At 39.2% G+C, this 27,888-nt stretch overlaps 1 protein-coding gene across 3 annotated transcripts; it reads right to left on the reverse strand.

The window, feature by feature from the left end:
• Nucleotides 1-1,380: 1,380 nt before the first annotated feature.
• On the reverse strand, nucleotides 1,381-27,292 carry sim (single-minded). Of its 3 annotated transcripts, none has more exons than XM_070207113.1 (8): nucleotides 27,000-27,292; nucleotides 7,603-7,797; nucleotides 5,724-5,893; nucleotides 5,397-5,498; nucleotides 5,100-5,267; nucleotides 4,834-5,033; nucleotides 3,436-3,542; nucleotides 1,381-3,361 (listed from the first exon to the last, which is right to left on the reverse strand). In XM_070207113.1, the coding sequence occupies exons 2-8, from the start codon at nucleotides 7,775-7,777 to the stop codon at nucleotides 2,070-2,072; spliced, it is 2,214 nt and encodes a 737-aa protein (XP_070063214.1). In that variant the 5' UTR covers nucleotides 7,778-7,797; nucleotides 27,000-27,292; the 3' UTR covers nucleotides 1,381-2,069. The 3 variants fall into 3 exon arrangements, with proteins under 3 accessions (XP_070063214.1, XP_070063213.1, XP_032289602.2); XM_070207112.1 differs by lacking the exon at nucleotides 27,000-27,292 and adding an exon at nucleotides 20,562-20,796; XM_032433711.2 differs by lacking the exon at nucleotides 27,000-27,292 and adding an exon at nucleotides 8,670-8,808.
• Between the last annotated feature and the right edge of the window lie 596 nt (nucleotides 27,293-27,888).

The raw sequence follows: 27,888 nt of genomic DNA on the forward strand, positions 1-27,888 counted from the left end.
TTACGTTTATTTAAAATGCGTCGCCCGTTGCTTCGGCTCAAAATGACCAGGCCGAAGAACAGCTGGCACGTAGAGTCCGACACGAATTTTAAATTAAAATACTTTGCACTTGCACTTGCATTTAAGCCGAAATTAGGTTTTGCATTTCAGAAATGTTCACTCGACTGCCTCTCAAAATGGCGCAACTTTCGTTATTAAAGTGCATTTCGGTTTCCACTGCTGTCCGGCGATGCCAGAAGGGTAAAAACCAAAAGCAAAAAGAGAACCACATAGAGAGGAGCTGGATGCCACAGTGTTGCCAGAGCTGTAACAACTCCCACATCTATTTTAATACTGTTTTCTTTCCCTTGTTTTTTTTTTGTTATTTTTTTTTTTTTTTGTTGGAGATTTATTTTTTTCTTTTTTTAATATGACTTCTTTGGCCTGAGCTCTGCAGTTGCAAGTTGCGGTTTGGTTGCACTTAAATTATTGCATTAAGGCAAAGTCCTTGAGCATTGGCATCAGCAGCTAAGTTTTTGGGGGGTACGTTGCAATTAAATAATTTGCGGTCTAGAAACTTTTTGAATGCTTGAACAGAAATAAGTTAGCAATAAGTCAAAGTGAGGCACAAATTGCAGCAGCAGCAGCAGCTGAGAGTGCTCCGGCTTGCCTTTTGTTCTGTGGCAATTGAAAAACGACAATTAGCCTGGCCCAAAGAGGTCAGACCTTTATCTGCAGATAGCATATCTCTAAAAAGGCCTACACAAAATGCCAGGCAATAAATCAATGACACTCACACAGGGACAGCGGCAATACGCACAGGACATGTACACCGACACGGACATGGGCTTTTGTCCCGGAGCGTCAAGTGTTTGTTTTGCAGTTGACCAAAATGCCCAAAATGGTCAAAAATAAACAAAATTAACTAAACATCCAGTTTGAGTTGACAACAACAATGCAATTTGTGCACTCAGCTGGCGCACTAAATTAAAATTGTCAATTGTTTAAAGTTATGTAAAATACAAGTGATTCCTAAGTGGCATAAATATTATTGTTTTTACTGAAATTTAAGTTAATATTTCACTTTAACATCTCAAAAACTAAATTTTTCGTTATAATCAAATGTTAACGTTATGTTTAACAGCACGGTCAGCTGTTAACTGCAGTGGCGCCATCTGTGTGTGACTGGGAAAATGCTGCCAGACTGTTGAAATAAGTAAAACTTTCGTTGAGGGCAACAAAGCTTGGTTCTTGCATAAATAAATATAAGCTTGCATCCACCATTTTAAATTGTTTAAACTGACAGTTAAAAATGCACAAACAAATAAATTGCATTTAATTTTAGTTATTGACAGTGCGAATAAAATTTCAAAATTTATTTTTGTTTTTTTTTTGTTTTTATTGTTCACCCACATAATAATTTGTTTATTCAAATTAGAAAAATTTACGTTTATAATTAATTTTACATGTACAATTATTTACGCGACTTATGAAGATCATCAGCATCATCATATCAGATATCTATGTAAATGGAGAACGGCTTCTGCTTTATTTACAAATTAACGCATATTTACATACATATATTTTTGTATTTTTAGGGATTTTTTGTTGTTTATTTTTGCTACATTTATGCAAATATGCGATTTTATGAAGGAGCCATCTATATGGTATACATATGTTAAGTGCATTTTATAATTTATATGAACAATTTACAGCTAGAGCTTATAATTACACTTTTATATATATATATATATATAGGTATATATATAATTTGTATTTGCATTTGCATTTGCATTTGTTAACAATGGTTTTATTTTCAAACAAATGTGTCGAATAGTTAATAATAATAATAGTTAATAAATAGATGTGCAGTTGAATTATGCTGAAGATTGAGAACGCAAAAAAGGCTTGCACCGTGGCTCAGCCACATATTACAAAATGGAGAACTGAACTAAACGCAGAGATGCATTTTGAAGAAACGATAAATCGATAAGTCGATTGGTCGATAGATCAATAACATTGCAACAACATTTGGGGGCAGGGCTTGGTCTGTGACTCGTTTTAAAAACAACAACAACAGCGCAGCGCTGCTAATGCACAAAATCGTTGGGTATATAATGCTGCGGCTCAACAATCACGCTCGTATAATGAGGCGTGGCAGCAACAGCTGCTGCCGCAGCGGCATTTACGCTCTTAAAGCTCTCCGCAAAGTCGCTGACAACGCGCTGCTGCTGTTGCTGCTGCTGCTGCTGCTGCTGCTGATGCATGCCATACTGTTGCTGCTGCTGATATTGCTGATGTGCATGTTGCTGCTGTGGATGTTGCTGCTGTGCGTGCAGTTGCTGCTGCTGCTGCTGCAAATGCTGATGCTCCAGCAAATGTTGCTGCTGTTGCTGCTGCTGCTGCTGCTGGGAGCTGTTGTCGGAGAAGTAGCTCAGCTCAAAATTGTGACTCAGATCGCTGTAGGTAGTCTGCGAGGGCGAGGTGCCATTCACAATGGACGCATTGCCCGTGGACAGCTGGCGATCGCTCTCCGAGCTGCTCGAACAGCTATTCGAGTTGGCCGAAAAGGGTCGCATCATGGACGTGGCCACATCCACCGTGGCATCATAGTCATAATAATAATGATTGTTGTTGTTGTAGTAGAGGCTGCCCGTTGTCGTATCCGGATATTGCATTTCCGTTGAATAAACGCCCGAGGATGAGGCCGATGCACTGGAGCCGCCGCCGGCGCTGGAAGCGGTGCCGCCGCCCGCACTGCTGCTCGAGCTAACCACCAGATCGTTGAGCGGCGGATAGAGCTGCGTATAGCTGAGACTGTCGTGATCCATGCTGCCCGCCTGCTGCTGATGCAGCGGGGCATGCTGCTGATGCCACACGCCGGAGCTGCTGTTGTTGTTATTGTTGTTGTTATTATTGTTGTTTGTTGGCACGGGCGTGACCGCATTGGGCGGCGGCGGCTGCACCGCCAGCGGCAGCTCCGGCTCAAAGTAGGGATCCAGCTTGGGACTGACGCTCAGCGCGGGCGTGCTCGTAACCGGCTGCTGCGCCGCAACGCAGGTGGCGCCTATGCTGACGGAGGCCGCTGCTGCCGCCGCGGCTGCTGCTGCCGCTGCCGATGCGCTGGCGGCCGCAGCGGCAACTGCCGCCGCCTGGGCCGCCGGAGAGATGGGCTCACGTTTAACCACGCCCGTTTGTATCTCGTTAAGCACCAAGTCTTTCACCTCTCTCTCGCTGAGCACATAGTTGACGCTCACAATGAAGACCTCGCGCGAGGATCGCGAGTTGTGCACAAGTGTGGCGTAGGATTGCACCCAGACCCAGCCGCCGCCTTTGGTCAGGAAGCGATAATATTTGGTGGTAACTTGTCCTTTGTACAGCACTGCAGTGGGTAGGAAAGGGAGGTGTTATACCGTTAGCTTAGTGCATAACGCCTTACTGTTATTGTTTTCTTACGGATTTGATGGGAGCAGCGCATGGCCATTATGTCCGCGGCATGGATGTACTGATAAAGCGTCTTCTCGATAAGGTCCTGCGGCTCGTAGCCGGTTAGCTGCGATACGCTGCAAACAAATAAATAGTTAAAGCAATCAAAACAAAAATCATGAAACAAGTTGAGGTTATGTACACAGAGATTGAGGTTATGTACTCAAGTTACGCGTTATGTACATATTTTTCACTTTTTGTTGTTTTCCATACACTTGCCAAGGGTGTTAGAATTTTGTCAGGAAATGTGCAAGGCATTGAAGGGTACATCTGCTATCTGATACGGTAAATCTATCCTTGAGTTCTTTCAGTTTAGGTGGCTTTCAAACATATTCAAAAATCATTGAATAAAACCTCTTTTTGCCGAATCGAAATTATAGATTATAAAGCTATTATAGGAACATTTCGTTTCAAAAATATTTTCGTTTTCCAGGGTATTCAAACTTCGACAAACCGAGTATACATATTTTCTTCTGATTTTTTATTTAAACAAATGGTGTTGTTGCCTTTGTGTGTAGGTCGGTTTACTTTTGTCAACTTCAATTCAATTATGCAGCAAAAACAACAGCTATCACACACACACACACACACGGACCGACACACACACACACAAAAGGGCTGCCTTACACTGTGGGGGTTGGTCTATACGATATCATTCAACTCAAGCGGAAAAGAGACGGAAGATTGCTGCCGCGGCTCATGGCTGAACATCATGAGGGTAATTGAGTGACAATAATGTCAGACAAAGTGGTCTGGTTGGAGGGCAGGGCAGCTGGTTGCGCCGTATGGGCAAAGGCACTTAAAGGCAACCGCCTTCTGCTTAGGCTGGCCCGCCCCGCCTCCTACTCGCTGCCCTCCACCCACTTTGGAGCAAGGCGCACAAAGCAAAATCAAGCTCAAGAGGGAAATGATTTGTTTTCCTTTTTGTCAGAGCGGCCCCTCGTCTTGCATAGATTCATTTCTTTTTGTTATATATGTTTTTTTTTTGTTCGTTATCTGTTTTGGGGGATGTTCCAGGGGATGTATTTGCTGTTTTTTAACAGATTCTTTTTTGCTTCTGTTGCGACCCGTTTAAATATTTGTCTAGTGTTGCTTTCGCTCTAAGGGAAATTGAGCCTCTTTTATGGCCTGGTTACAAAGAAGGCGAGCTTTACTTTAACTAAGGTCCCCGTTTTCGCTGTTTATGATCGGCTTTTTTTCAAAAAAATGTTTGTCTGTCTGTCTTTAAAATTAATTAGTTACACGATCCTGGCGAGAATCTACACACATGTATTCAATATGGTCACTGGACGTTATTCTTAGGCCTATCTTTCATATATTAGTTTTAAATGTTAAATCTAGTAGTTAAGTCTCTGGACTCTAACTTACCGTGCATCGAAAAAGATGAGCTTCATGTCAAGTTTTGCGCGAAACATAAACATATTCTGATGCAATTTGATTTCCGTAATGGCAGATGAAGGCAGCGAGTGACCGACGGCAACCAGGCCGAGATTCTGTATAAGGCTGCCCTGGCCATCCCCACAGTCCGGATAAATACGCGCCTTCAAATAGCCGGAACAGTGTATCACCTGAGGAAAAAATAAACCAATATTAGCCTCAACTGAAGAAAAAGGTAATAAAAAGCCGGAACTCACCTTAAAGCCGGAGGTTGTGAGGCCCGCATTGCGCTTGGCCAAAACACATTTCATGCGCAGGAAGAAGGTCTTCTCGATCTCGATCGTATGGGAACCGCGATCGTGGCCATATGCTGCCGGATGCTGCACACCATTCGGGCTGCCAATGGGCGTGTGCGTCTGGGCGAGCTGTAGGGAGTTGAGAAAGGCAGCCTGTGGCATGAGTAAAACGTGACAGAGACAGAGAAACAGATACAGCTGAAGAGAGAGAGAGAGAGACAGAAAGCGAGAGTGTGTGAGGGAGTGGGGGCTACTTACTGGATGCTGATGCATGTGCGGGTGCAGGGACAATATGGCATTCATCTCGTCCTGATCGTAGCTGTGTATATACTCGAATATGGAGTTGCCCGTCAGCTCGACCTGCGTGTATAGAGAAATCAAACAAATTAATGCCAGCTCCTGCCACCCAAGTGCCAATTAGTGCGCACTGCAAATGCAAATTCCGAGCCCGTGTCCGTGCGCCATTTGACGCCCACGCAGCTGCTCGTTGACTTGCAAATGCAAGTGGCCCGGGCACAGAAAGGGCATTCACAACGGAATTTATGCGCATAAATCAAGCGATTTCTGCCAAGCAAACACACCCACCTGGCTGAGACCCAAATGCACCGAGGCTGTCTCCGAGATGTACATGATTTTGCCATCCGGTGCCACCACAAAGATGAAGCCGTCCAGTGTCTGCAGCAGATGTGAGCCCAACTCCTTGATGGTTGCGCCGCGCTGCATTGCTGGCGAGGAGCCCCACGCTTCACCGAGTCCTGCAAACAGGTTAAACATATTTTTGTTAATTAATTCGATATATTACAATATTTTATTTCCTAAGCAATATAAATGTATTTAAATAACCTTAATATATTTTTATTTCAAAATCGAACATTGAACGAAAACTAAGAACGAAACCAAATTTGTTTTTATACAAGCAGACGAATGGACAACAAGACGAGCCGTACTTTTAAATACTTTAAATGTACAGCTTGGTTACAAAATTTGCAACAAGGTTAGAAATTGGCCATGTAGATTGTTTAGTTAATCTATATACTATAATAATATATGTAATATGTTGTATGGCTAGTACGACTTATAATGTAATAATATAACAAACGTAACAGATTGCATTTTAAAACTATTTAAAATGTACAACATGGCTTAAAAATTTTCAACTAGTTTGTAAATTTGACAGGTACTTTGTAGGGTTAATCTATAATGTTAAAAAATAATTATAACAATAATAAATTGAATTTAACAAAATTATAAAATTTACAAGTCGGTTGTAAAATTTGCAACTAAGTTGTAAATTTGTCATGCAACTTGTTTGGTTAACACTTTTTCCAGCTACGTTTAGAGCCATTCACTGCTCTAAAATTGCCGCTAAACAAACTTTCCCATGGCCTCCTTTAACAGACTGTCAACTAAGTCTGTGCCGGCACACGCCCAGACGCCCCCCACATTGCCCACACAGTTGACGTCTAAATATTATTCCCAATTAAAGTCATCAGCGCCGTAGGTGGCCCATTCACAGCCCCGGCCAGGCGCAAGCAGGCGATATTCATTGCATTCTCATGTCATCTCCTGGTTCCTTGATTCTATTGTTGTTGTTGTTGGCTTGTTCCTGGGCACAATGTGCGCGCACTTCCTTGCGCGTTGTTTGTTGCCTATTATTAAAATAATTATTTCAATAAAGCCCACAAAATAAAAAAAAAAAACAGAAAAGAGAAAAGCACAAAACGCTGCGCACAATGGAACAACAGAAACAACAACAACAACAATCACCCCAACCCTTAGGTAGGGCCTTGCATGCAACCCTCGTAGTCAGCACAAAATCTCAGCGTCGCACACACACAACCAACCATCCACCCATCCACCCACACACACAGTGATACATGCCACCCAGCGCCACCCACTGGGCATCCACTTCCAGTGAACGTCTCGTCGCTCTCTCGCTGCTCGCTGCTTTTTGAGTGGAACAACAGGCCGCCATTGTGTTTTCCTGCCTGCCACCAGCTTCCCACCCACACAGCCCCACGCCCCCCTAGCTAAGGTCCACACCCAGCCCCCCACCTGGTTGTTTATTGTCTGCGCATTGTTGAGTGGTTTTTCCGTTAAGCATATGCTTTAAGCAAACATTTCGCCTTTTAAACTTGAAAATTTTGGTCGTCTTGTTATTTTTGCGCCGCGTTAAATTAACAAAGGCCGTGCGGCAATATCCTGCTGTGACTTGCCAGGACATGTGTATATATATGTGTGTTATTGTGTGTGTGTGTGTGTGTCAAAGCGTAATGAGCGTGCCGGCCGCGTGGCTGTCACCGGATTCCGGATCATTTGACACGTAATTCACACGCCGCACACAGATGAAAAGCCAACAACAGCAAATCGAGCGGCACATTTAATTGAACTAATTGGCATTTGTATAGATCTGTGTGCACTAAAAGTATTGAGTGCAAAACTTTGGCGGACTTGGCCCACTTACCATCCGGAAAAACTTGGCGCATTTTCAAATAGGATGTGGTCAAACGTATGACGGATGCCTTGTCCAGCTGTGATGTAATCGCCGCTGGCAATGGCAATAATTTGGCCAATTCACAGAATTCCGTGTTTTCCTTTTCACGTCGCGTGCGTGCCGCATTTTTGCTTTTCTCCTTCATGGCACACGTTTTGGCTATATCTGCAAGGGATATCGACAAAAATATGCACCATTTTAGTAAATCCAATTATCAAAAAAGATATTACAAGAAATTCGGCTTGTAACAGGCAAGAGACATCTCTCATATCTTCTAGATTTCAAATATTATTTTGATAATTATCTTAAGAATCAAATAAATGTTCATGAAATTAACTTCTTTTAATAAATATTTTCTTCGAATTAGAAAACAAAAAAAATATGATTAAGTGAAAAAAATATAAAATATATCTGAATTTAGGAACATATATAACTATAATTTTTCCAAAATTTAGGATAAACCGTTTTTAAATACAATATAATTAAATACAAAATATAGGAAATATTTCCTAAATTAGGAAAAAATGGAATAATATGTTTTCAAAAATGTTGTATAGACAATTTTTTGGAAATACATATGCCGATGTCGTTCATGTCGAACCACTATATTATGCAGCTGGACTTTAATATATATAAAAAAACACTTCTATAAACAACTATATAATTATTACGGGTTAATTTTAACAGACATTCCAATTAGAAGCTCCATTGTGATCATTCAATTTGACAAAAACATACCAATATCGAACAACTATGGTGTAACTTATAGAATCCATGGGATTCACAATAGATTTGAAATGTAAGCGACAATATATCTTTAATATCGGGCAATTAAGATATGATAATATAACTTATCTGGGGACAATCGCTCGAATTTGAAAAAAAAAACACGTGGTGTATGGATAGATATCACAAAACTAACGAGAAATCGGCTTTGAATAACATATAATAATCATCTCACAAAGCTGCTTTACATATGCTAGAGTATTTGATGTTTGTTTGTTTATTTCTGTTCTTATTTTCCCAGGAGCACAAACCATGCAATCGGCTCTCGTAGCAATCCTTGCGCACACGACGATGGTTCGTCATTTTGGTTAAGTTTGTTCAAGCACACAAATAAGGTGTAAATTCTTTTTATTTTTTATAGAGTCTTCTCGAAACACTTTGCAGCACTTGCTCATAGCACGACGATCACCTGTTTGCGACTGAGCGCACTTCGTCCTGTGCAGTCAGTTTTAAGAGAGATTTTGCTCAGGATTCGACTACCTGCTAAACTGTAGCAGCCATTGGCCAGCTTAGTGGGCGCAGGTAATAGACTCTTTGCCTGGTATTCAGACCAATTGACTTTTTGGCCATATTACCAATTTCCATTGATGCTCAATGGCAACCGGAACTGCTGGGCGGGTGTCTCTCTGTGTGTTTGTGTATGAATATGTGTATGTTAGCAACAGGTTGACAGCGACTGCCGCAGCAGTTTTGACTTTTGTACATAATGTACAACACCTATTTTGCAAACCCAGCCCTTATGTATATATATATATATATGTGTGTGTGTGTGTGTGTGTGTTTGTGCAGTTCGTTACGGTCAGGGCCAGTTTTACTTTTTTTGGCCGCATTTTGAACGTTGCCTTCTTTGCCATTGATAAAATAGTTTCGAACGTGATGTTGGCGCAGTTTTTGGCAAGAATTCATGGCATGGCTCCTGCTGACTTTTTGGCCAACCATCCCACACCCACACCTACATTTGTATCTATGAGTTGGCTATTTAGCAGCAGGCATTGCAAGAATTCGCACGTAATTACAAGCTCATTGACATAGGTCACGTAGTTGACCAGACATGAATGAAATATCTAGCTGGATATATGTGTATATATGTATGTATGGCAGCTATAAATCGCAGATGATAAACAATTTTGGTTTATGGCAAACAAATTTATGCTTTGCCAATGGTTACTTTAAGGGCAGAGTAAGAAAAGAAAATTGTTGAAAATAATGTGCAACTTTTGCACGCCGAAGCAGAAATACTCTTTCAGACCGGTCAATTGCTGTCATACAATTTAGTATTCCGTTCAAATACGGTTTTTGCAAATATGTGTATAGTGAGAATTTTATGTAAGAAGCTAAATTAATTCTTAACATGCGAATTTGTTTATATACTAATTCGATATCTATAAGAATTTGGTCAAGCACTTAAATAAAACATTTAACTGTAGAGTTTGATAAGGAGTTTTACTACAACAACTTTTTTGACGGGCTATCCCCATAAGAGCTATATGACATAGTTGCTCGATAATCAAATGTTTGCCCTACATTCTTCTTAGTTTTGTCTCATGACAAAATTTGTCAATCAAAATCTCTTTTTCGACCAAATCTCAACACTGTTCTAGTTATATTTCAAATCAAATAAGGTTTATTTTTTTACAGAACTAAAATTACGATCGAATTTCGCTCTAGAATATAGTAGTCCGATTTAGACATATGTCTGCTGTACAAAGACGAATCAAGTCATGACTACATCAACTCGGCTGTTGTTACTTATCACTTTATAGGCGTCACATTCGATGCCAAAATGACAGCACCCTCTAAAAGGGCATTAAGATGGGACATTTGTCAAAAGTCGCTCAGCTGCCCTGACTGGGCCCGGGTCCTGTGCCAAATCGCAACCAAACGCCGCGCACACGAGAGAGGTATGTATATCGACAGGAGCAACAGATTTGCTAAATGATCATAATCCTAAAGAGCAGCGCGCCGCTAATCCGCAACTCAAATGTGACAACATGCGCGTCTGAAGTGCCGCCTAGGTCGTTCATATCCGGCGTGGCTATACTTGTTGTTGTTGTTGTTGCGCGGAAGTCTTCATGCGGCAGGGTATTCATAGTTGACCGCGGCTGTTACTAAATACCAACCCGTGGTAGGGAAGTTTTTGTGAAAAGCTATTGTAATGCGCATAGAAGTTAGCTAATGATAGTTTATGGCCTCTAAGTGGGTCAAAATGGTTCAGAATATGTACATATTGTATATACTCATATAGTGCAGTCATAAATTGGTATCACATAATTCAATCGCAGCATATTTCTAATATGCCTAATGAAAACGAGCGGAAATAAGACAAATTCCCATAAAACATAAGAAGCAGGCAAAAAAGAAATAGTGCAAGTCAGAATGAATGTCATTGAATGTCTACAAGAAATTGAGTTGATTAGTAGAAACCATATTTGAATACCCAAATCGATTAATACTCTTTTCTACAATGTGTCGCGCAATAAATATTCAACAACATTTTGGTAAAAAATTATTTAAGTTTTACAATTGAAAAAAATGTTGAAATCAAGTGTTTTTTTTCACCTATAATATAAATTTTTTTAAATTATGTTTTAAAATTATGTTTTTTTTTTTTGGCGCTGCATTCAAAAGCGGGGAAAAAAATTCCCATAAGGTGTATGATAAAATATCTAGATCTCAAATAATTTTTGAGCATCCCTTTCGTTAAATTTGCACAACTCTAATATATGTTAATTAGAAAATCAAATTAATATTTTGCCATTTATAGAATTGATTGAAGTGAAAATTAGAAATTTACTTAGTTGCGCAATATTTCCTTCTGCTTTTAAAAAATAAATTTTTAGCTGTAAAATATTTACTTTTCTCAATATTTATATCAATTTCGGCCTAGAGATACCAATGGGAAACCTATTTTCTTATAAGGCGAACTAGCAAAAACAAATTTCTGATTTCCCGGACAAAAAAGAACTCAAATTTTGTTGAGTGTACAATTTCTTTTGCTTATGTGCTGCACTGGCTGCGCCACAAAGTAATGTCACTCTTCCGGGAAAGAGCATAAAACCAACAAACAGACACGCAGAGTCGCTTCACGCTTCTGGCGCTGCTTAGCCGAAGCTTGACCTTAATCTTGTTAAAGGCAAATGTCCAAAATAAATAGAAAAGTTTAAAAATAAACCCGATCACTGAACTTGAACTAGCCTGTGCCGCTGTGGCGAGAGAGAGAAACAGATTTAGAGAAAGAGAAAAGCGGCGTAGGAGTTGCCCGTTCGACGACAGGTAAACATGCAAAAAAGATTCCCACGCTGCCAAAAAAAAAAGCAAATATATATAAAAATAGCTAAATATACTAAATAGACATACATCTCTATGTATAGTAAAAGCAGCAGCCATAAAGCAATTAACAGCACATTGAACGCTCGTCTCGCTCCTACGCTGGGCCGCTGTTAATGTGGGTGTTGCGGCTGCGCGCTGCATGCGGCATGCGGCATGCAGCATGCAGCAACGGCGTCGCGCGACAGGTAATATGTACGCCTCGGCTCGGCTCGGCCATACAGCACTATATGCCAAGAAATTCTGGATACGCCGTAGAGGCCAAGCGTTTTGCCAGTCTTAAGCAGTTCCCACGCTCACGACAAGCGGGTATTTCCAATGGACCAATTGATAAAGCGGGAAAAAACGCGCAGCACATGTAAACGCATTGGCCACTAAGTGTGAGAAACTGGGAAGCTGTTCAGGTAGGGTATATATATGTACATATATGCGGCAGATTCCCACACAGCAGCAGCGGCAGGTCCTGTGCGTTCCGCTCGTCCCGCTCGTCCTGCGCTATCAGGTGATGGAAAATTCAACATACGCTTTAAATGTGCGTAACATATGACATTGCCATAAAGGCTAACGATAAGACATATACATATATACAGTGCCTGCTGCCAGTGTTTGCCACTGTCAAAATGTGAGTCAACCCTCGCTTTACTTTAGCCAATCCCTCCCCAACCCCATCACCACCTCCACCCCCTCAATGCGCGCACTCTTTTTGGTTGTTTTTCCAACGCACATGAAGTTTTATCTTGAAACAACAGCCAACGACGTTGGGCGCATTGAAGCGGGGGGAGGATGTGGATGGTGTGGGTGGTGTGGGCTGTTGCGCAGATTTTAATGCTTCGGCCGCGCTTCATTTTGGGATTATAACCCGTAAAGTAAACAGTAGACGCAGTGTCCTTAGCCCAGGACGACTGCACACATTAACCCAATTTCAATATGCTTTTTGATTTGTTTGCGCGCCACTTTAACATTATCAAACAACGGTTTATGCGCGCTTGATGGGCGTGGCCGCCAATGGGCGCACAGGGGTGTGTGCGTTTTAATTGCCAGCAATAACAAGAAACGGCGGCCAGCACAACAGCAACAACAAAGAGGGGCACAACAACGAGGGGAACAATAACAAAAGCGACAACAAAATTTGCTTAAAGTTTGCCCAAATCCCATCTCCAAACCCGCTAATTGCGTCGAGTTCTTGTTGGAGTTTCGGTTTAGGGCAATTTTCAGGTCCAAGGAACTGCATATTGATTCGCGTAATTGTGCCATATATGCTTCATATATGTGTTTTATGCATATATTTATTTCATTACATCACTAAACATATATTGTTAAATATTGTATTTTTATATATTGTTTGTTTATATATTTTTCTGTCCTATGATTCGCATAATTATACCTAAATGGTATGCCAGATAATCGTTATAGACACAAATACAATTATTTTCTATTTTACACTTTATAATATAACTAAGCCCTTATCACTACATACATATTTAATAAAATCCTTTGTCCCATAAAGTATCAGCATTAAGAACAATGTCCATCCGTCCGTCTGTCTATTTCCTTGCAAACTAGTCTCCCAGTTTTAAAGCTAAAGAGTCTTGAATCTTTGCATAGGTTCATCTTTCAATTGCCGAACCACTATATCATATGGCTGCAATAGGAACGATCGGTGAAAAAATAGTTTCTAGTATGAAAAACTATTTTGCTTATCAAGAGATATTCACTAACCCCAGCTATCAAGATCGTACTACTGTATTATGTAGCACATTAGTAGGAGGAGATACTTTTATCTAACTCTGCTTTCACTATGTTCAGTTGTTTCTCATATCTTCAAAACTGTAAGGCAAATGTGTAAGAGAAAGCCAATTTACTTCTAATAAGACCACAACTCTCGTAAGGAGCGCAAGTTGATCTAGGGCTGTGGTAATAAAGAGTTCCTAGAGTCCCCAAATTACGGTTGGACCACATTGCGTATGTTAATTGAGACACTCGTTATGAACTCGACCATTAATCAACTTATGAACTGAGGTATATCCTTGCGAACGTCTTGTATCATTTGTCTTTGATACTTGCCATTGATTTGATTTGATTTAAAATTATTCAAAAATATAGCAGATGAAAGTACATTTAGTCGTTGATTATATAATGTTCATACGACCTTTGAGTTGTGAATGAGGAAAGCCGAAATTCACCTTTCAAATTTGAATGATCAAATTCGCATGACTTTCTAATATGCTCTACTTCTAAAAGTCAGATCGTTCTGTCATAGGAAAATATGGGGCAAGGATTGTTATTTTATAAAAGAAACTTTTTTCTTTTGCAAGATATCCAGCACATTAATGCATGGATAGTTCCAATAGCTAAAGTCCACTTTAAAAATTTCTTTGCAACAATAAAGCAAGTAAATAAAACGCCCAAATACATTTATTATCATACAAAAATGCCTTAATGCTTCTGCTCCTGCAATAGAATAGCTAACCGAAAGTGCTTAAATATATTAAATATTAACACAGCAAATATCACGTAAATAATAGATTTTATAGTTAAACTAAAATCGTTTGAATTATTGTGAATGCATATGCCAATACAAATAGCAAGAGAGGTTGCTGGAGAGGGGGAGCGAACGGGGGAGAGACAGTGGCAATAAAATGAAAATAAACAATGCAAAAAGCTAGACCAATGCTCGAGCAATAAACTTAATGATAATCAAGAGGCAACATCATCAACATTTTATGCATTACAATAATTTTGGAAGAGCAACAAAAAAATAATGAAAATAATTATGCATGTATTTTATTTGTATTTGTTAAACAAACATGAAGCGTACAAATACACAAAGCGCGCCGAGGCGTTCCAAATGCGAAAGTAAACTTTCAAATGAAATAAAAAAGCAACAACAAATAACAATGGCAATGGGCAACAACAAATACGGCAGCAAAATGTGTACCAGGGAGCAGCCAGAAGTTGGCAGTTGGCAGTTGGCAGTGGCAACCAGCAGCAGCCCAGCTATAAATACGGAAAATCTCGAAAATATCACGTAAAATCGATCAACAATACAAACTTGCAAGCCGAATGGCCATTGGGTAGCCCCACATAGCACCCAGTCCCATTCACCAGGCTGGCTCGGCAAATCAAACAACTCGAACGCTGGGCAAACGGGCGGCAACGACCAAGGGTCAAATCGATAACCATAATTTTATAGCATTGCCCTCTGTGCATACAAGCTGCTGTGTATTGCACTCTATGCACCCCCCCCCCCACCACCACCTTCTCTTTTCTGCCGCTTTTGTCTGATTCTTTTTTGTATACCCTGTGTTCACTGAGAGTGCGTAAAAGGGGTATAATCATTTTGAGCAAATGTATGTAACAGGTAGAAGAATGCATCTTTCATAAAGTATTTAAAATATTCCATTCAGCTATGTCAAACAGTGCATCCCATCTTGTAAGCTATGAAAGCTAAAGACTTGTGAATTATCATATTTATCCCTTATATACCATATGCAGAAAGATAACTCATACTACTTTCACCATATCGATGTCTATTGATATTAAATACTAGGAAATGTAGGCTCTCCCATAGTCGTACATATACATATTTGGATGTTCAATTTATAGTTTTAAAATTCTAGATAGATTTGCTTTAATACTCTGTATGCTTAGGGTATCTCTTAGTCGGTCACGTCAGCCCAGAGCGCTCTTGTTTTTTTCCTTTAAGGTTCGACCTCACCTACGCGTAAATAACCAAACACCTCCATTATCACTTACAGCGCGGTAGACGCATTGTCCGATTGTTGTTGCTGCTGTTGTCAGTACGTGATGTTCCCTATAAATTTGAATTTGATTTTGAATTTGCTCTAAAACAGCAGCAGCAGCAACAACAACAACAGTAGGAACAACAATAACAATAGAAACCAGCGTGTTTGGTGTGACTCGACTACCGACTGGACACTGATGGCGGACACTGTACAAATACGGAAAATTCAAGAGTGGAAAACAGGTAAATACGAGCAAACAACAACATCAAATGTAAACATGCTACATATTGAGAGGTAAATATCGTCAGATATTATTCACATCAAAGCTCTGCATATTCGAGTCGAATCTCAGTTCCCGAACAATCAGTTGAGTTGAGTTCGACTGCAGCCATATAGTATATTTAACTAGTTTACTTGATTATACTATGCTGCATTATACTAAGCTACTAAACTAGTTACTATACTAGACTATACGATACGATACTATGATATACTATACCTACATAAACTTTTCTAGAAACAACGTTTGTTTCATTATCCATTTTTAAGATACTGTCAAAACTAAATACGGTGATAACTTTTCGATTAATAGAACCTTGTCTCGTCGAAAATATTAATCGATGATATAATATATAGTTATAAAATCTATCTAGCCTTTCATTCACCTTTGAGGGCCTTAAAAAGGAAAATTAACTTTGAATAGAAGCGACTTTAGTACTTGCTTTTAAGGACAATCGAAGTTCGTAGAAAATGTTGCACGTAATAATATCTATATTTGTATACCCCGTACTGTATAGAAGCAGAAGTAAAGACATTTTAAACATTTAAAATATAGCTTAAAAGATGTCATCGCTTCCTCTAGGAGTTTGACAGAAACATAAAAGTATGCTACATTAATTTAACGCAAAGACTCATGGGAAAGAATTTGACTTAAACGTCGTAATCAAGCACTTCTTGTTGGTTGAATTCTCTAAGGGACTACACTTACAAAACAGAAAAAACATAAAAGAAGTGTGGATTTGTTATGAAATTTGTAGAAGTAATTTAAGTGAATTCAATTGAAATACTCGTCACATCACATAAAAGTCCTCAAGATGTGATTGAAACCACTCGCAAGGGAATACCACAGGTCTTAAGTGTCCATTCGATTCTCTTGAAATATATCCATAATATAGATTATTATATTTTGTTATATGGCCAACTCACGATCTGTGCTATTTAATTACAGAATAATTACGAAATTGTTATCTTCCAAAAAAAGCTTTGAATAATTTTCATGTCCGTTTTGAGTCCATGTGGCTCAATTGCTATAAATCTATTATTATTTTAAATTATTAATAGTTAAGAAAGCTGGAAACTGAGAAATTCGAAACTGGATGTTTGCTGCTTTTAAGATCATAGAATTGAAATTGATAGCCTTAAATATAAAAACATAATCAAAGTATTTTTACTTCATGTACAAATCAAATATCAGTTCAATTAGATTTCAGAAAGCATGGCATTAATTACGTCTTGCATTTTCTGATATGGGCAACTGCAACAGCCGCTGCAACAGTGAATGTGCAACAACTATCAGCAACAACAACAACAACAAGAAAAGCAACTTGAACTCAGTCGTAGAATGAAACAAAAATATGGTTGGGAAAAAATCAATACAAAGTCACGTTTAAGAGAAAATCACGTTTCATTAGATACCTACACCATATAATATATATATATACCTAGCACATGCCCTCACACACACACACACACACACACTTGTGTGTATGCACACACAGACACACACACACGAACGTAGAAGGCATTTAAATTCCATTTCTTGCTTTGAATTGATTTTATGTAAGCGAAAACTATTTCAAATACTAAAAAAAACTCGTCACTGAAATAAAAACAACAAAAGCGGCCATTTTGAATAGCGCTATTTCGGTTCTACAATCCCCATTTATAGAGTAGAGTACCTTTATCAATATCGTCGTGTGCTTACCTTGAAATTTACGACATATTTTGTTCGCTTTAATATCAAGGCTGACATTCTCGTGGGCGGGGCTCTAAATATAGAAGACACCGCATTGCGGTGTTACAGTTCTGGGCATTTCCTGGGCATAATTAGGGATTGTTGTACCCCAACTTAAGCCCTTTCAATGGCTGGGCCATTAGTTGCTTCCCCAAAATGGTGTTGACAACTTAAGGATATTTTTGGCTTAAGCAGCAGATTAACAACCATTTTAATAGGGTTGTCCGACTAGACGAAGAGTATTTAACATAAACCTAATGGTGAGCATATGATTTATGTGCACTGCTGCGATTTTATACATATATATTATTATGTTTCAGAAATATAGTTCTAAATTTCAAATAGAAAGCATAGAAATTGTCATTAAACTACCCCCATTTTATCAAAAAAGACATGATAAATACAAGTAGCCGTAACAGACTTTCAAAAAAGCTGTTACTAATGTTAAATGAATGTAAAAAGCATAGTTTTATTGCAATTATGTTACGTCAATGTTAAAAGCAGAAAAGCAGACTGTTCTTTTGATACAAAAACTAAATTATAGTAGCCCAATTTATTTACCTAAAATTGAGAAAACATCGGTTCATCAGAGAAAATAATGGATCAGTAAAAGACTTTAAAGAAAAGTAAAGCCATTTTTTTTTTGCATATAAAATGACTATTAAAACAATAGATTGATTATTTTACGTCAATGTAAAAAGAACTGTTGACACAAACTTTTGAATTTTATAATAGTCCAATATTTAAATTTATTTACGAATTATTTACGTAACTTAAATTGAAAAGATATTTAATATGAAAACAAACATCAAAAGTTAAGTTGTTTTTAAATTTAACATGAATGTTAACAGCACATGGCATGCTACTTTACAACATAGTTTAGGAAGTGTAAATGTAAAGCCCCTGAGATTTTTACAACGACAACAATTTCGTTTTGTACCGAACAGCAAAATTACAGCATTAAGCGGATTTCGTCACAAGAAGTCAAACACGCACACTAACGTGCACACACACACACACAAGCTCAAGCCCCCAGACGAATCTCAGTTTGTACATCAAAAATGTAGGAGACAAAAGAAAAGCATAAATTCTAGCAGACCAGAAATACAACAACACAGGGACAGGAAGCAGCAGAACGACAAAGGCAACAGCAGCAACAACAAGCAGTGCCATAAACTATACAAAAACGACAAGCAACAAAAAAATAAAGCGAAAAAAAAAAGAAAATGGTGTCTCAGTCAGGTAACATTAGAAAGATATTAGGGCCGTCGCACGGTTCATTCACCGACCATTGCAATACGGCTGCGCTGCTGCCGCCGTTGTTGCTGCTGCTGCTGTAACAGGAAAAAAAAAAACTGGTTTCCAAATACAAGCGCGCACACATACATACATGCCACCCTCTGTCAAACAGGCAGAACAACAACAAAAGCGACAGCAACGCACAGTGAGTGCGAGCGAGAGCGGACGAGTGCAAAGCATTACACAAATACGAGCACACTGGCAACAACATCTCATTGGCTGTCTCGGCGTGTTTAATACCCCACGAGCACGCAAACAACGCACACAAACACAACGCGAACCTGGAACGACAAACTGGAACTGGAACTGCTGCGTGTGTGTGTGTGTGTGTGCGTGTGTTTGTATCTCGCGGGCCTGCTTGTGTATTTGTATCGCGTCTGTCGCCGTCGCCGCCGCTCCGCCCACACACACAGGCGCATAATTGTTGTGTGCATGTCTGGCAACGCCTTAATAATTGTTATTTGAGTTTCATTTTGTTGCCGTCGCCACCGCAACCGTAGTGTGCGTGCGTGTATATGTGTGCGCGTGTGTGTGTGTGTGTATTTTACACTCCATTAGCGAACATTTCGTGCATTGAAGTGGTTTAGCTTTCTCTTTCAGCCCTTTTGGGCGAAAAGATTCTCAGTTCGCTGACAAAGTTGTTGATTTGTGTGTGTATGTACGTTTGGGGCGTGTGAATGTGTGGCAACTCTTCCGGCCGCGTGCGCTTGTCAAAATTCAATGTCAGTTCTGGCATATCCACATGGCACATACATACATACACATGTAAGTCTGTATGTATTGGCATGCGTATATGCTGTAATGTCTTTCACTGTACACTGGGCCGCCATTTTTTTTTTTTTTTTTTTGCAAATTTTGCATAAGGCACACAAATCTTAAGCATGCTCTCATAAAGTTTATTATAACATTTTGACTGTTTTTTGTTTGTTGCTGCTTTTAATGTGACACATAAAAATTGTAAATGAATTTCTTGGTAAATTCGTAACGTTGTTAAATAGAAATGTGACTCAGAAACGCAAATATATTTAAATTAATAAATAATATATTTAATCAAATTTTTTAGTATCTTAATAGTTTTTCAACTAACGCTTTTGTCTTTATTTTTGGTTGCTAATAAAGTTGCTGTAAATTCTTTTAAAAAAAAGAAACTTTTTGCAAATTATTTGCTAACTAAAAATTAAAATTAAGCGAAGTTGTAAAATAAAAATAAAAAACAACATAATTCAGAAATTTAAAGAAATTAGATTCAAGGTCACGCATTAAATTTCAATGGCCTTGCAGTCAATTTTATTGTTTCTGGCAATTATAATTCATTGACATCCCGTCAATTTCTTTAAGATATTTCTTTTTTAATTGTGCTGCAATGTTGGTAATTTTTACCACTAACTTAACGTGCAACACCAATGCAAATTGTAATCCAATATTTTTCAGTTGCAATTAAAAACACACTTTGCAGCAACAGCAAAAACAACAACAACAACAACAACAACGACGGCAACGTTAACTGGCCCCAACAACAGGCGCATGTCCAGACCGAGGGACTGTGCAGCAGCCAGTAGCAGGCACAGCCTCGTGCCCCAGCGCTGTCGTGTGGCCAGACAAAACAAATCATTTTTCGAGTGCCGAAAAGAAAATAAAACATTAAAAACCAACAACAACAGGAACGAGACAAAAAAAAAACACTGTCTGCTGCGACACACTGTAAAAACAAACAGCTGCAGCTGCTGGCGGAAAGAGTATTCACACTGTTTAATTACTTTTTGGATCCATTTCATATGCAAAATGCTTAAGCTGCAGGCTGCATTGCGCGCTGCGTGGCGCGTCAGTTAAAAGTTATTATTTTCTTATATTTTTTTCTTGCGTTTTCGGTATTGTGTTTAACGCGCGCGCGCAACGTTGACGACGCTCACAGCTGGCCACTGGCACTGGTCACTGGGTGGTGCAGTGCGACGAACACGAACCCGAGAACTCGCACCCGCGCTGCGATTGCCGCCGCTCTAAACTGAAACTAAGTGACGCGTCGCTGCGCTGCTCTTGGCGCTGCATTCTGAGCTGAGCTTTGGCCGAGAGCTGGCGCTGCTGCTACGCTTTTGATTGGCTTACCATAATTTTCAATGTCGCCAACAATGTCACATGTGCCGTGTGACAGGGGGGGGTGGGCGGCGCAACGGGGCTGCAAAGTAAATAAACAATACTTTCGGCGCGACCGTGACTTGTGCTCGGCTTGCAAAAAAAAAAAACAAAAAGAAGAAGCATCAGAAAGAAAAGAAAATCTGTTGGCATTTCACTGGAAACTGCTGCGCTTTCTTCTGCATCGACTACGACGACTTTCTTTTGCCACAATGCTGATCTAAGCAGAACAGAAGGCGAAACTCAAAGTTATTTAAGACTTGACCCCTGAATCAGACACAACAAAAACAACCAAAAGAAAAAAAAAACAAAAACATATTCGCATAATACTTGGAATCAGCTTTTTAAGCGCTTTATGCTCTATACCCATTGAAAAAGTCTTGCAAAGTGGCTAGATTCCTTCTGGTATCTCCTCCAGGGTATCTTTGAGATATATACTCCTGATCAACAGCCGACTTGGACATGAACTTGATCTTACCAACTTTAGAGTCAGGGCCTACTAGTTTAATATATATTTTCTCAATGTGTTAATTTTGAAACGAAATATTTAAATATAATAAATACTGCATGAACTTTCAATTTAAAATAAAAATCAGTTAGTGTCTGAAAACTCGATAATAATAACCCTTAAGAGTCTTAAAAAAAATTTAATTATATTATTAAAACATAAAAAATTTACATTATTTATAGAAAAGGCACTCGTAAGTTTTATAAAAAGACAATCGTATTGCGTATAAAATATCTAATAAAATAAACAAATAATATATATAAGATAAATAATAACATATTCTTATGTTTTCTAAAATATTCGCGAGCCTAAAACCAAATTTGATTTGCGTCAAAATTGTGAAAACAAATTAAGACGACATTGTTTATGCTTGATTTTTGGCAAATGCACTTATTTCAATGTTATAATTAAGCTCTTAAAATACAAATACATGTATATCAGAGATGGCTACAGGGTATCTTCTATTCGCGCATTGACAGTCATTTACTTGTTTACTATTATGCTCAAAGCACTTGCTGTTGTTGTTGCTGTTGTTGTTAAACACTTTGTACTCGGACTGTGCGCTATCGTTTTCATTCATTGATCTGACTTATGGCCGATCACGCGTACATATGTTTCGGCACCTGGGCACCGTGTGCCGCGCTGTGGCACGTGTTTTCGATATGTGCAAGGCTTTGTTGTTGTTGCTGCTGCTTTTTGTGGCTGTTCTTGTTGTTGTTGTTGTTGTTGTTATGATTGTTATTGCTGTTGCCAATTTTTGTTTCTTTTTGGCTCTTATAATATTTTGACTCAGTTGTTGTTGTTGTTTTTGTTAACGGACGTCGATGAGCTAATCGTTTGTGACGTTCATATTTTCTTGCACGCGCTGCAAAATTTTCGTTGTTGTTGTAATGCTGCTGCATGCATTGTTGTTGTTGTTGCCGCTGCTGCAACTTATCAACACATAACGTGCAAAAATGTAAAATATATAAATAAATATGCTTGAACATAGATAGGCGGACTGAATCATCATGGCGCCGCTCTATTGAGTGCATCACTCGATAAAGGTCGAGAGGTTTGTTTTTCTATAGAAGATAAGTGAAAATCAAAACCGAATATGTTAGAAACCGGCAAACGATTTGTCGAATAACAGTTTAGAACTTTTTTCTGGCTTCACAATAGAAAATTCTTGAAAGGGACCCAGCACTATAATTTAGGCCCTAATCATAACATTTATCCAACCATATTGGGTCGATGCAATTTTTTTGTGTAGATCAAATTTAGCTTTTAGCAAGCATTTAAGAATAAACTATATCTCGACGTTTTAATTTAATTTATGTAGGAAATATGTGCAATTCAAAATAACAATTGCAAGCCGCATTCACGAAACACACCTTAAGGCAGGAAGCTAGTTCGAACCGAACCATAGACCATAATATTTGCTTTCAATTCCAAAAAAAAAAAAAAAGAGCTCAATTTTCCACGCTTATTTTATCTATCTAATTTTGCTCTCACAAATATCTCAAACTGCGATAAATATAAAACTCGAGGTGAAATTTAAAAGTAGAATTAGTTTTATCAAAAATAAAAGTTATATCAAGAACAAAGTTATTATCTTTTCATTGTTCATAAACATTGTACAAAGCGAATTAAGCTCTCTTATTATTATGATAAGCGAATAAGCGAACATACAAATAGATACAAAGGCCTGTTTTGGAGGTTTTATACGGATTCTTTAATTATTCCCCGAATGCTTTGTTTCACCAAAAACAATTACCAAAAACAGCTTTAGGTAAGGCAATCAAAATTAATGCAAGCATTTATGCATTTCATAATGAAACGAAATATGAAAAGGGGTCAACAGCATATGAGCATAGTTTTCCCATGCCTATATGGCCAGGGCAGAGATCGATATCGAGAAACATACGAGCACACACAACATAATGCACAGGAATCCCATATATTTTATACAAAATGCTTTAACCCCTGTTTGTAAACATGCATGGACAAAAAAAAAAAAAAGAAAGAATAAAAAACAGAAACTTACAAGTTCTAAGCCCAAGATTCGGGCGATGGCAAAATATGAAACGTGAATGCGGGCGCTGTTATCCGATAGCGGAATAGAAGGATGCGCACAAAGGACTTGGCAGGAGCAGGAGCAGCTCCTTGGGTCTGCTGCTCACTTGGCAACAAAGTTGCGGCTCTCTGCTACTGCTTCTGCTGCTTCTACTTGCACAGATCGAACAGTTTCGATATCGGCACATCGGTACGTGATCCAAACAATGGACACAACAGGACAACGGGCTAAGGACAAACTACAAGGCAAAGCTGGTTTAACTGGGAAAAAATGTGTGCCAGCACAGGGCAGAGGCGTGTTAGCGCATAAATTAAGCCATAAACAAATAGCTGTTAATATTATAGAAAAAAACTAAAATATTGTATTGCATTCGAGTGCGGTAGTGCTCGACTGAAAGATACCCTGTACCAAGCAGCTGTTGCTAATGTTCGAACCTCCTTTTAAAGTTTTCCTTCAAAAAACCCAAACACCCTTAGCCACGCACTTCGGTCTTTACAGTCCGATCGTTATGGAATTTTTAAGACTCAAGCACTGCGCTATATCATACATATTTTACTTAATTACGCAGGAATATATTATATTCTGGATTCGTCGATCAAATCAGGGATCTACATACGAAAGTAGCTAGCAGTGTGCTTTTTAAATCTAATCTCTAGTTCTAATCTCAGAGATATCGATGCTGATCAAGAATATATATGAGAATATAGAGAATATATGATGCTGATCAACAATGTATATACTTAATATACAAAACCATAACAGGCCTTTCCCATCTCACCCCTCCCCCAATGGGAACAGGATAAATAATATGTATACATTTATTTTATAGTTGTATATTTTTAGTTTTGAAGCAGAACATTTTGTTAGATTGTTGCGCCGGCTGCGCTGCATGCCTCATTGGCAGCCGCTTGACTCCGGCTTAAGCGGAAGCTGCTTGTTTTTCCGCAGCCGGAAAACCCGCGGCGCAGCAGCGACAACCGATTTGGATTTTGTGGCAGACAACGCGACGGCTGTGCGGCTCAATTACACTGGCGATTGAGCGTAAAATTGTAATGCCTGATTTGATTTCACGTGACAAGGCGACACACACACACACACACACACACACAGAGCTACACCCACACACACACACACACACACACACACACACACATTCGCTAATCGTGTGACGCGTCTGTGGCTCGTTTTCCAATTGGACACAGCCGCTAATTTGCTTGGCGCGCGACACCTTCGGCCGGCTTGTCGCCTTCGAGTGGTCCGTCATGGTCACTTCATAGCGCTGGACAACGCATCTCATCAGGTTCCAGCGAGAGTCGCCAACGATCGTGGCATATTTGCGACGCTTCGGCTCTTCCTTTTGCCTTCCTGGAAGTATTATTGTAAATTATTCGCATATCTTCAAGCGTCGTTGTCGCCGAACTCTGCGTCTTTGACTTGGTCTCGGAATCGGTTTTTCGTCTCCTCTCGCCAGATTATTAGTTATTATTTTTTTTGTCGCTTTTTTTTTATTTTATTGTTGTTGTCGTAAATGCAAATTAGTTATGCGCAATTTGCATATTCAACATTAAATACACACGGCTCAAAAATATTTCAAAAGATTTATATACAGACAAAGACGTCGCATGAGTATGGATGGCACATATTTACATCCATATGTAAACCTTGGTATAACTTCTTTCTTTTCTCAGAGTAAGTTGACATAAACTGAGCAAACTTATTCTATTTTCTATTATGCAAATCGTTGAGACTATTAAAGACCCCAATATCCATGGCTGTTCATAAAATGTTCTTAGACCTGAAAGCATTCCAATCTGTCCATAATCAATCTGTCTATACTATGTGAGAGTCTCGATGTTGACATGAAAAATTTAAAATAAATATAAGCTAAAGTAATATTAAAGTCTTAAGCCCAACTCTTTGAATATTCTCGCCTGCGACTAACACAACACTTATTCCATATTATTGCCTCGGATTAAAACCTTTATGTTAAATATTATGTTAAATTAAAAACAAATCATCATAATTATGTTAAATTAAAATTCTCCAGGCAATGTATGCGTATGGCCACAGAACATACAATTTTGAACCTAAAATTTAAATGACAACAATTAGAGTTTACAAAAAGTTTGATTCGATTATGCAACTTGTAAGCCTGACTGACTGATTGGGGATCAATGCACGGCCCTTGTTATAAGATCTGAACTTCTTACTGTGGTTACCTTTTTTACAATTTTTAACAATTTTACAATTGAAAAAGCCCACCAAAGCACTTATTTCATTGATTTTCGAAATTTCACCCGCAAGTGTGGAAAATGCACGGAAATCAGTGAAATAAAACTTTTTTGCTTAACAACCGATCGCTGGTTCTCAGGAACTGCGTAAATATTCACATGAGATTTATTCAAATCATTTCTGGTGGGAAATGGGTAACAATTATGCAAAGCTATATATATATTCCTTAACAGACTTAAGGCTCAATTGGGTTCTGTTGTCATTGCAAAGTCTGTGTTGGTATTTTCAAGAGCAAGCATATGCCAGCAATGGGAGGTCTATAAAATATTATTCATTGCCGCCTATATTAGCAAAGATCGAATGGCCACAGCTTTACAAAAGTGTCGTTGACTTATGTATGTACACATGTACATACTACTACTATATATGTCATATATGGATGTATGCATGATTTTATGGGGCTGCCAACGGTTTCCGTAGAAAATTAGCCTGATGACCGACATGGTCCGTGCAGGCTGCGTCTGAGTTTTGAGTCGTACTTGGAGTGGAAGGCGAAGTCGTAGTCGCAGTCGGAGTCGGAGTCGAAATCGCAGTCGCAGTCGCAGTTGCGGTCGGAGTCTTGACTGCAATTCGATTTGCTGTTTTTCCCTTTTCGTTATTATAAAACGTTTTGTTGTTGGTTTTTTGTTTTTTTAATATTTGCATTTAGCAGTCGGGCGTTGCGCTTTATGGTGTTCAGTTTTTGTTTTTTTTTTTTTTTTTCGGGGGTAGGACGAGGCATTTTATTGTTGCTAAACAATAATTTCTGATTCTTGGTCTTTTAACGGCGTCGTCACCAAACGCCAACGCAGCCAGGGAGTCCGATTACATTAGGGCAAACGGAGCAGAGTGAGGGGTCGGCGATCGGTGCTGGGACTCTCTGTGACATGCCCGATGCTTGTTGGATTTGCTGATGATGACGATGATGTCAATGGCTCGGGGTTCTTTGAGTTTCATTTTTTGTTTTTTTTTTTTTTGAACAAATGTTTTTCAAATTCGCCTACAAATTTTCGCATTGAATTACACTTGTTTTTTGTTGTTGTTGTTTTCTATTTTGTTGAATAGATTTTGAGTCATCTTCTAGGGTTTTGTATGGCAGCCAATGCCGACGGCAAAATGATATGACAAGGTAACCTTTTGTTTATCAAGGTATGCAAATAACTACAGATATTTTATTATATTTACAATTGCAGCAGATTTGGGCGTGCCGCACGCATGATTTTGGCTCACCTTGGGGCAGCTATCCGTTTTGCCGCTGGGTGTTTTTGGTTTCAAAATGGCCGCCGTTGTTAATCCCAAAGTGCGCTTCGAACAAATCGGCGAGTAATAAATGAATATTGCAAAATTGACGGCCAAAAGGAATGTTAATTGTTGTTTAGCACATTTTAGCTTAGTTATTGCAAAAATTAACTGAAATGCGTTGCGGCCGGGCGAGTTTTATGTTAACACAAATTATGGAGAAACCAACAACTTTTTAATGAGCGCCCCACTTAACATTATTATTTTTATTATTATTATTATTTATTTATTTTTTTTTTTTCGTTACAAATTTTTATTTTACGACACTTGAACAATTGGCGACGTTTGTTGTTGCATGCAAAAATTGTTTAAATATTTCTAAAGCGAATTGTAAGTGCTCTGTGTATGTGTGTGCGTATGTGTGGGTGTGTGTATAAATCACGAACGAGCGGCCAGGACGCTTCTGACAACGACAACGACAACGGCAACGACGGGCGCTTGAGCGCAGCTGAACCAGCGAACAGGCGGCGAACGAATGAGTGACTACTCAAATGGACCGAGAGCTCAGCTGCAGTAACCTGGGGGAGACAGCAGCAGCCGAGGCAGCCGAGGCAGCGCAGGCAGCAGCAGCAGCAGCAGCGCAGGCAGCAGGCGCTGCCAAAGCATGTGGAGGCGCAACGAGTGCGCACACGCATACAAGCACAGACAGCACTCATCAACAACAACAACGCACACACTCACACATACACAAACTCCCATACATATGTAAAAACAACTGTTTGCCTGCGGGTGTTGGAAAGTGGCGGTTGCTGAGCGCACATGCAGCATTCCAGTCGCTGTCTATATGTACACGTAAATATGTTAATGTGAGTGAGTGTGT

This window comes from Drosophila virilis, chromosome 2, assembly GCF_030788295.1.
Source record: "Drosophila virilis strain 15010-1051.87 chromosome 2, Dvir_AGI_RSII-ME, whole genome shotgun sequence".
In the NCBI taxonomy this organism is placed as follows: Eukaryota; Metazoa; Arthropoda; class Insecta; order Diptera; family Drosophilidae; genus Drosophila; species Drosophila virilis.

What these genes read in the sequence shown, in the direction of transcription:
- sim (XM_032433711.2), bottom strand. Translation starts at nt 8,721, where the DNA reads ATGACGAACCATCGTCGTGTGCGCAAGGATTGCTACGAGAGCCGATTG. An exon ending in CTACGAGAGCCGATTGCATG is followed by an intron (nt 7,798 to 8,669) that starts GTTTGTGCTCCT and finishes TATCCCTTGCAG; the next exon opens with ATATAGCCAAAACGTGTGCC. An exon ending in TCACAACCTCCGGCTTTAAG is followed by an intron (nt 5,034 to 5,099) that starts GTGAGTTCCGGC and finishes TTTTTTCCTCAG; the next exon opens with GTGATACACTGTTCCGGCTA.